The sequence below is a fragment of the Nicotiana tabacum genome, chromosome 3 (assembly GCF_000715075.1).
Source record: "Nicotiana tabacum cultivar K326 chromosome 3, ASM71507v2, whole genome shotgun sequence".
In the NCBI taxonomy this organism is placed as follows: Eukaryota; Viridiplantae; Streptophyta; class Magnoliopsida; order Solanales; family Solanaceae; genus Nicotiana; species Nicotiana tabacum.
The window spans coordinates 112986324-112996270 of record NC_134082.1 but is presented as its reverse complement, the minus strand read 5'-3'; the positions used below and the strand labels follow the sequence as shown (position 1 = coordinate 112996270).

General features: G+C 40.3%; 1 protein-coding gene across 1 annotated transcript; it reads left to right on the top strand.

Moving 5' to 3' along the window:
* The first annotated feature begins 3826 nt into the window (after positions 1-3826).
* On the top strand, positions 3827-7954 carry LOC107779940 (adenylyl-sulfate kinase 3). Its single transcript, XM_016600445.2, has 8 exons — positions 3827-4052; positions 4154-4423; positions 4845-4985; positions 6408-6557; positions 6640-6758; positions 6856-6940; positions 7257-7303; positions 7609-7954. Exons 1-8 carry the CDS (start codon positions 3869-3871, stop codon positions 7705-7707), a joined length of 1095 nt encoding a protein of 364 aa, XP_016455931.1. The 5' UTR covers positions 3827-3868; the 3' UTR covers positions 7708-7954.
* The last annotated feature ends 1993 nt before the right edge of the window (positions 7955-9947 follow it).

The window sequence follows — 9947 nt, the reverse complement described above, 5'->3', positions numbered from 1 at the left end:
TTCGGCGGTGTTAGGAGTTTTGTTCTGACTATGAAGTGAACGATGGCGATTTCTTGAGCTTGCAGCATCTCGAATATCACTTGGAGGCTGACTCATCCTTCTTCCATCCCTCGTGTTTCCTAGACTCCTGCTCGGGCTTCCCTGTGTGCATTCCTTACGGGGTCTATGCTTGCATCAGTTTTTAGAGCGTTGTGCGAACTGATATCAACTGGTTCCACATTTGGTGCTCCCTCAGGGTTTATGGGTGGTACACCAACCCCTATACCACTGTTTCTCCGAGTCCCTCACTGTCATGAGCAGGTGTGTTTTGTGTGCTAGACATATTTTGGCCTGAAATCAAAAAATCTTTGACAAGAAAAAGTGTGAAGAATAACGTGTGTTATCAGAAAACTAGCACTAAAATAATCACTATTATCTTTAGCCTCACGGTGGGCGCCAAACTATTTACCTCGAAAAATGTGAGTAACAATTAAAGGTAATTTGTGGTTTTAAAGATACGTGATATATTCTAATGTTAGTGATTATACAAGTAGTATTAAGCTTAAGTAAGAAGATTTGATGAACCAAATCAATGTTGTTGAAGCAATAGGGGCCTCGAGCTTGATTATCCCAGGGACCTCGAGGTCAGCTAGGCACAATAAAGTATTCTGACGACCCGGCCGATCGTCTTAAAAATTTACGCCTCGATCTCCTATTAACTGCTTTTCCCAAGTTTAATTCTGCTATTTTGATTTACCGGGATGTTCGATTTTGAGTTTCGGAGAGTTTTGGGACACTTAGTCCCTAAATGAGAGCTTAAGTATTGGAAAGTTGATCGTAGTCGGAATAGTGTAAAGACGACCTCGGAATGGGAATCTGATGGTTCTGTTAGCTCCGTTGGGTGATTTCGGGCTTAGGGGCGTGATCGGATTGTGTTTTGGAGGTCCGTAGTTAACTTAGGCTTGAAATGCTGAAAGTTGAATTTTTGGAGTTTCCGGTCTGATAGTGAGATTTTGATATGAGGGTCGGAATAAAACTCCGGAAGTTGGAGTGGATCTGTAGTGTTGAATTTGACGTGTGTACAAAATTTCAGGTCATTCGGACGAGGTTTGATAGACTTTTTGATCGAAAGAGTATTTTGAGGATTTTGGAGTACTTACGCTTGAATCCATGGTTAATTCGAGGTTTCGATGTTGTTTTAGGTGTTCTAAGGATTGGTACAAGTTTGGATAGTTGTTTGTGACTTGTTTGTGCCTTTGGTTGAGGTCCTGGAGGTCTCGGGATGAATTCCGATGGTTGACGAAAAGATTTTGGAATTTAAGTTGCAGCTTCAGCTGCTGGTTCTGTCATAACCGCACATGCGGTTTGGGTTCCGCAGGTGCGACGCCGCAGAAGCGGCTCAATGGTCGTAGAAGCGGAAATTGGGGACTTCTTCAAGAACCGCAGAAGCGGTGGTAATTCCGCAGAAGCGGTACCGCATCTGCGGATTGGGAATCGCAGATGCGAAAATTGGCCATTAAGCGAAAGGTCGTAGATGCGATGTTAGTTCTGCAGAAGCGGGACCGCATCAGGGCCCGCAAATGCGGAAATCGCTGGGCAGAACATATAAATTCTTGCCTTCGCGAAAATTCTTTTTTCATCTTTTTTTTCAAAACGGGAAAAAGCTTGGGGAGCACTTTTCAAGAGAGATTCTCAGAGGAGTTCATTGGGGTAAGGTCTTTGGTCTCTAAACTCGTTATTGGAATGATTTTTATCAATCTAAGCATGAAAAATTTAGGAAAATCAGAGGTAATTTGGGGGTTAGGGTTGTCTAATTAGAGACCTTTGAGTGATGATTTGAGGGACAAATTGAGGTCACTGAACTCGTGAGAGTGCGAGGGTTCTGGAAATATAAATTTACCCGATTCCGAGACTTGGGCCCGAGGGGCGTTTTGGTCATTTTACAAAATTTTGCATTAGCTTAGGATTTAATTGTAGAATCGGTTACTTGAAGTGTTATTTACATTATGCAATTGAATTGAATAGATTTGGGCCATTTGGAGTCGAGTACTCGTGGAAAGAGCGTGGTTTCGGGTTGATTTTGAGCCGGTTCGAGGTAAGTCGCTTGTCTAACCTTGTGTGAGGGACCTTCCCCGTAGGATATGATATATTTGATAATTGAAATGCCTTGTACGTGAGGTGACGAGCGCGTACTTGAGCTAATTATTGAAAATCCGATTTTTCCTTAAGTATTTCAATTGAGTTCTTTTTCCTGTTTTATTCTACTTGTGAATTTAGCCTGTTGCTAGTTTAGAAAAGCATGTTTAGTTGGCGTAATTGTCTATTTGCTTAAACTGCCTTAATTGCATTACGTGAAGCATGTTAGGCTAGAATTAACCGTTTACTTGGTATGAAATTTAGCTTAATTGGGTATTCTTGTGTTGTTGTGTGTTTTTACTTTGGGACTACGGGACGGTATCCCGGGAGATCCCCTGTACATATTTATGATCTGAACTGAGGTGTGGGATACCAAGAGACCCCTGGAACATATATTGAGGATACCAAGAGATCCTCGGGATACCGAGAGATCCCTAGCATATATTGAGGATACCAAGAGATCCTCGGGATACCAAGAGATCCCTAGCATATATTGAGGATACCAAGAGATCCTCGGGATACCAAGAGATCCCCGGTTATCATCCTTGTTATGAGTGGTACTTCCATGTGCTTTGCCTTCATCTCTGTTTCCGTTATTGTACTCTTATTTTCCTGTATAGATTCTTACTGTAGATTCTCAATTGTACTGCTTATTTTATCCTGTCATCTTTATACTTATTTAATCTCAGTAGGGCCCCGACCTTCCTCGTCACTACCCAACTGAGGTTAGGCTTGGCACTTACTGATTACCGTTGTGGTGTACTCATGCCCCTTCTGCGCATGTTTTTCATGTGCATATCCAGGTACCGCTACTCAGGCCTATCATCCTTGAGGAGGCGACTGCTCTAGAGACTTCGAGGTACATCTGCCACGTCCGCAGACCGAGAAGTCCCTTTCTATTCCTGCTTTTTAGTATTTAGCCCTTCTATATTTTTCTGTTCTATTTAGACATTCCGGAGTTAGAGCTATGTCGTACTTCTTAGCTTGTGATTCGTGGGTTTCCGGGTCTTGGATTTATGTTTTGATATTGAGAGTTAAATATGGTGTATGCTGGGTGGCACATTTTAGGTGCCATCACGATGGTTCACGGAGGGCGAACCGGGGTCGTGACAAGTATGGACAATAAAGTAAAGATAATAAAACTGAAGAACAAATGTTGAGCACGTTAAGCAAGAAAAGCAGAATGGAATGTTCTATTGCAGTGAATAATGTGAGATGTTCTTTACAAAATGGTTGAGGTCCCCTTTATATAGGAGGAGAAAATCCTAACATAGTACATTCCTAATTATAGTCAAGAATTCTATTGGTACATGTGTATAATAACCTAGTACAGACTTGTACCATTTTGTACAAATCTTAACCTTTAATTTATGCCCTGACCCACGTATCCTTGAGAAATTCCCGCTCTTTCTTGAGTGCCCTCGAGATCGCACTGTCCTCGATGTAGGTCGCGCCAAGTCTTCGATCTGCTTCCTCGAGGCGTGTATCCTCCAACCGGGTCTGACCTCTACCTCGAGTCGCCCGGACTCGGAGATAGCCCAATATATATATATATATATGGGGGGGAGAAGAGATTATTTTTAATTTAGGTGATTGAATGTATGGTAGTTTAGGTTAATTATTCAAAACGAAAAAAAAAAAAAAAAACACTCCAACAACGGAGCGTGGCATATGAGCTCAGTTCCGCACTTCATTAGTATATCTGAGAGAGGATTCTATCCTGCCAGCAATTCCTCTTTGTCGTGTTCACGACATGTATATGCTATATATTATATGCCATCTCATCTCCACCTACCTCCTCCCTCCACCACCAAAAACTCAAACACCGTCATCAACTTCCATTTTTCTTTTCTTAAATCTCCTTCCCTTTTGTACATACAAAATCAATTCAATTGTTCGTCATAAAACCGTCATTTCTCTCTGTCTTCTAATTGATAGTAATAACATTTTTCTCCTATTCAATCGATTATTCTTTTTTTCTTTTGCATTATTTGTACATCTTGTATAATAATTCAAAGGCATATTGGTTGAATTTTAGATGTTTCAATGACGAGTGCCATCGGAAATGGTTCGTTGTTTTATCGTACTCCGTCAAAATTTGATGGTGCTGACACCTCGTCTGAAAAGTTAGGAGTTCTAAAGCTTCGGGCATGTAATTTTTGCAAAGCTAAGTTATTGGGCTTACCGCCTTTAAGGGCAATGGAGGCTTCTAGAACTTCTCATATCAATGGAAAAGCCGAAAATGTTCATCAGCCAGGATACAATTCAAACGATCAAGTGACTGCAAATGATTGTCCTGGCTTTTCTGGTATTTATATTTCGCTTTTGTTTGTAGCTTTTCAGCATAGGGCACGATTTTCGACAAACTATATATAGCTAAAAGAAAATTAACAATGCATGTTGAAGAAGAAAATTTAACAATGTATACTTAACTATGATCTGAAATCTGAGCCCGTTATCATGAAAAAGTAGTTGATGCAATTAGCACTCGCGTGCTGGCTTTAAATCTTGAATCTGTCTTTCTATGGAACAACTGTTAAATTATTCCTGCCTTATTGCTATTTCCTGTTGTGTCCTGTAAAAGCATTAGAAGTTGTTTACATCTGATTTTCCTGGATTGTTTGGACATAAATTTTTCCTTGGTTACCTGAATGAGACAACGATTTGAGTGAAGGTAGTTTTGGTGTCAAAAAAGTTGCAGTTACTGATGTAATGGATGATTTAACTAGGTAAAAGTATACCTCGGATTTCTACAAACGGGAATTCAACGAACATTGTTTGGCACAAATGTTCTGTAGAGAAAAGTGACAGAGAGGAGTTGCTTCAGCAAAGGGGTTGTGTTATATGGATTACAGGTCTCAGTGGTTCAGGTTTGTTTAACATCTCATAAGCTCATGGCAGCTATCAAATTCCTCTCTGCCACTTTATATTTTTGTGGATATATTTTTCATATGATGTACTGGCCGTTTCTGTATTTTCTGTTTTTTTTGTTTTGTATTCTGTACATGCGTGTGATACTCCAGAACAATGCACTATGTACAAGGAAACACAATTGGGTGCTATATGACTTGAAATATTTGTGATGTACTAAGTCAAATGGTAAATATCCAATGAAGTAAATTGAAGAAGTCTTAGAAACTAAGGATAATGTCGGATTCAATGTGTCGGGGAGTTTTAGAGATATGTCTTCCTTTGGAAAAAGACAATGGGAGACCTTTAAATGGGTTGTTCCCCACAAATCTATTTAAAGCTAGTGAACAAGTCTGAAGTGCTAATTAACCTTCCATTTTGTTACCAAGAAAAGCATTTCTAGTTTCTCCATCAGCTATTTTGCCAACATACTGTGTGTCTGAATGTGAATTCAAGACTTAAATGTTGCAATCTCATATTTTATTGATTTTGAAGTACTAATTAGATTGTGTTTCTATATTTACTTGTTCTTTTTCTCTTTTCGGGATTGGTCAATGGATTCATCTGAAACTAGCAGAGTTCAGAATGCTTTTTGTAAATCAAAAGAATAGGCTGTCTTTCTTTAGGCATCACATTCAGGGTATTTGTAACGATCTCATTTGCAATAGCATGTTGATATTTGGTTATTATTCTTTTAGTTATTATATGGTTATTCTGGAAGTCATGCTAACTGCTTTGCTACTTGAAATCATAGATCAGCATGACAGCATTCAGCTATAATATACTCCTGCAGTTTTATTTTCTCCGGTCATGCTTAGCCAATTACAATACAACATTAAGAAATGACAGAATCATATGTCTACCAGATTTGGATATTTATCCTACGAGCATTTTGCTTGATGAATACTGTTTTATCTAAGAAGCCATTCATCAGTAGACCAGGGAATAAGTATCTGAAAACCTGGAGCTGTAGCTAAAATACTGGAAAACAGTGTGTCAAACATGTCAGCATCAAATGGTGCACATGAATGCAATTTCAACCTGTTGAATTCAAACATTATCTGTGAACAAGCTGGTTTAAAGTTATTATCCGAGTAGACATACTTGGAAGCACATGAATGATTGTGGCAAAACCATCTTAATACACGACCACTAATTTTGTTTTCATTGCTTAAATTCTTTGTTTTTTCTTTTTTATTAGCACCAACCACATTACCCCACCCCACCCCCCACCCCCCAAAAAAAAAACCTTAAAAGAAAAAGTCATCAAGCAGTACTGTTATCCTTATAGCTCTTATTGCCTGGTTTCTTTCTTCAGTCTATGAGCTGTTTGAATTCACACACTATATTTTTCCATTTTTAAATATTAAACATGATTTCAGGGAAGAGCACTTTGGCATGTTCTCTAAGTCGTGGCTTACATGCTAGAGGAAAACTCACCTACATCCTTGATGGTGATAATGTTCGCCATGGTCTGAATCGTGACCTTAGTTTTGGAGCTGAAGATCGAGCAGAAAATATAAGACGAATTGGTTGGTTTCTACCTTTCCCATGTTGTAATCCCATCGTGTTGTTCCTTCTGGGATCTGACAATTGCATATGGTTATTTCACAGGAGAAGTGTCTAAGCTTTTGGCGGATGCTGGAGTTATTTGCATTGCCAGTTTGATATCTCCCTACAGAAAGGAGCGAGATGCCTGCCGTGCTTTACTACCTGAAGGGGATTTCATTGAGGTTCGTAATAGGAATGGTACCCAAAGGATTAGCTTCTCAAGTGAGAGCTTGCTTGTTTGGCACATCTAAAAAGCTGATTGAGCTGGCTAATTTTTAGGTGTTCATGGATGTTCCTCTACGTGTATGTGAGGCAAGGGACCCTAAGGGATTGTATAAGCTTGCTCGAGCTGGAAAGATAAAAGGTGCTATCTGTTATATCAGCATCTCCTCTTTTTTCTTTTTCTTTTTTGTGAACTAGGAGAATATATTATATACTAGCTGTTTACGATCTTGCACCTATGAATTTGGTTAATTTGAAAAGTAAGATCATGTCAAATAGGTGGTGAGACTTGAGTTTGCTTCACTCTTAGCTATTAAGTTACCTGTTACTCGAATTTTTGTGGCCCTACTGTAGTAGGCAGAGATCCTCCTCTCCTATGTTGTTTTCAGCTTTGTTGCATCCGCTTCAGTCTTAGCTCTTGAGGATTATCATAATATGGTACTTACGCAATTTTGCAGGTTTTACTGGTATTGATGATCCATATGAGCCACCCCTGAAATCAGAGGTAAGACAAGTCTCTCTTCTTCTTTAAATGATATGCTACATTGATTGAGGATTGACTGCTAAATTCGGCAGTTTCAATATCCAGATAATAAGCATTTCCTGACTGCATGACTTCACCTATATTTTTAAATTTGGGATAAACCAAATAAGCAATTTATACTATAAGTTAATGTAATCTTTCAATCACCTCAGCTTTCTTGGAGCAGATTCAATTCCATCATGCTTTAATAAAGATGAAAGGAACAGAACTCACGGCTCTTCTCTAAATTCTGATTATTCCTGGTCTTGTATCTCTTTATTGTGCAGATAGTCTTGCGTCAGAACCAAGGGCTATGTGATTCTCCTAATGACTTGGCTGATGTAGTGATCTCATACTTGGACAAAAATGGATACCTGAAAGCATAACTGCTCATGACCTTATGCTCAAACTGAGATTTCGAGAGAGCTGTGTTTCCCTTGTGAATAAGTGGATCATAATGTATATGTAGATTGAGTTAATCTGTAAACTAAACTTGCGGACATTATGTTCGATAGGCCCTAGCACTTTTGTTGTACAAGGTTAGGATCTGATCGCAGAAAGAAGCACTGCATTCATGTGCCAATCCACCCTGTCGACATCCCAAACAAAGATAAAAACATTAAAATAATGAGATATCCCCTCCCCATAAGCTATAAGTTGTGAGGAAAGATTCCGTCCGCCATAGGCTCAGGGTGTGTTTGGTCTGAAGGAAAATATTTTTCAATTTTCTCATGTTTGGTTGGCTTAAATGTTTTGGAAACATTTTCCTTATTGTTTGACTAAAAAGTGTTGAGCTTTTTGTTAAACTAATTAATGATGAAAGGGAGGGCAAATTTTAATCAAAGATAATTAGCTCTAGATCAAAGCATGTTAAATACAAGAATCGAATACAGCTGAATTTATATAACTCTTCTTAAGATTGTTGAAAGATATCAAACATAAATGGCAAGCTTACATTTTTGATATATTGTTCCGTAATGTGAGAGCAAAGAAGGAAAGGATGGAACGTCATCGATAGCTATGGGATCTATCTTTTCTGGCTCAGCAATGTCGCTTACAAGGGATTGCGGTCAAAACCTACGCTTTTGCTTTGTTGTTGGAGGTCTCCTCCTGTTCTTCTATCCTTCTCTCTCCAGAGGGAGCCGGTTCCCTTTTCTTGCCTTCTTACCTTCTATTTATATTACGAATGTTCCCCTTTGTCCAACGGTCTTTAGCCAAAATACCCTCTCTTGATTATACTTTTCTCTGTTCCCCTCGAGCATTACGACACATGTTTTGTCGTACAAGCTTGATGATGGCTCGATCTCAGCAGTGGCCGAGATGCTTATCGTTATTATGCCCTGTGAGTACGACCACGGCTCAGTCGACCTCTTACCATTCCTTTTAGCGCTAATCCACGTGTGGACAGATTTTGACCCATATAGTTAGTCCCCCCGACCGTTGGGGTCGCCTCTTGGCAAGCTCGATGGGCGGACTCTGTTGATTCAAAAATTGGGAGAAATCTGAATGCCTTACACGATAGGCGAGATCCTCATGGCGAGGTAGCGACGTGACGCTTCAAGAATTGCGTCGAATCGTTACGTCAATTCGGGATTGGATCGTCACGTCAATTCAGGATGTCATAAATACTTCTCATGCGTCATTATGGCGCATGTTTCCTAGGCATCGTGTCGTTTCCTGTGCCCTATCCATTTTCTAACTGGTGGCTCTTGATTTTCCGTTCAGGACATTTATACCCTTATAAATAGAGGGGGAGCCTCTCATTTGAATGTTGCGCTTTTCAATTGTTTTAAGAAAGAGCTTTGCAAATTTTCTCCTCCTTCTCTAGTCTCTCATACTTCTGCTTCTGCTAGAATTCGTTGTGACCATTGTCTTTTTTCCTTCATCTTTTCGTTTCTTTCGATCAAAGACAACAAATGACTAGTACTTCTTCCTATTCTGACAAGGCTGTTGGTGCTCCGGTGCCAGAAAATGATGTATCCCTACTTGAAGAGGGAGTGAAGGTGGTGGAAGATGAAGGGTTACCGATGGTGGATGAGGTGGTTCCCCGCCCAGGAAAGACGAGGACTGATTTTAATAGCCCTTCCGGAGATGAACCGACGCTCGTTCCTTCTACTATGGATGTTGCGGCGATTACGGCGCTCAAGTCCAAGTGGGGAATCCCCGATCATATCGAAATGGTGTCGGCGGTTCGGGACATAGTACATTTACACCGCCCGGGCTATTGCGCATTTTACGTGTATCCCTTTGTTATTGGATACACGCTTCCTCTTCCTTCCCTGGTGGCGGATTTCTGCCGCTTCTATGAAGTGTGTCCGGCTCAACTCTCCACGTATGCCTACAAGCTCTTCCTCATGCTCATCAAGTACATGGAGCTAGCCGGCCAAGGGATTTCTCTAGGGCACATTCTCCACCTCTTCGCCCCCCATTTTCTTCGGGGTACGATGATTCACATGCGTCATCGAGGAACCAAGAGTTTGGTGGTGAAAATGGACGACAAGGCCAATTGCCGCTTTTAGGAGAGCTACTTCTATGTCCGAACAGAGCACATCATGTTGAATCCAGCAGCGTTCCTTGAGACGTGGAATTTCGCTCGTAAGTTTTCCTTTTTACTTTATGCAATTTT

Coding starts and splice junctions, on each gene's coding strand:
- LOC107779940 (XM_016600445.2), top strand. CDS start 3,869: ATGTATATGCTATATATTATATGCCATCTCATCTCCACCTACCTCCTC. Junction 6,759..6,855: donor CTGAAGGGGATTTCATTGAG/GTTCGTAATAGG, acceptor GCTAATTTTTAG/GTGTTCATGGATGTTCCTCT. Junction 6,941..7,256: donor TCGAGCTGGAAAGATAAAAG/GTGCTATCTGTT, acceptor GCAATTTTGCAG/GTTTTACTGGTATTGATGAT.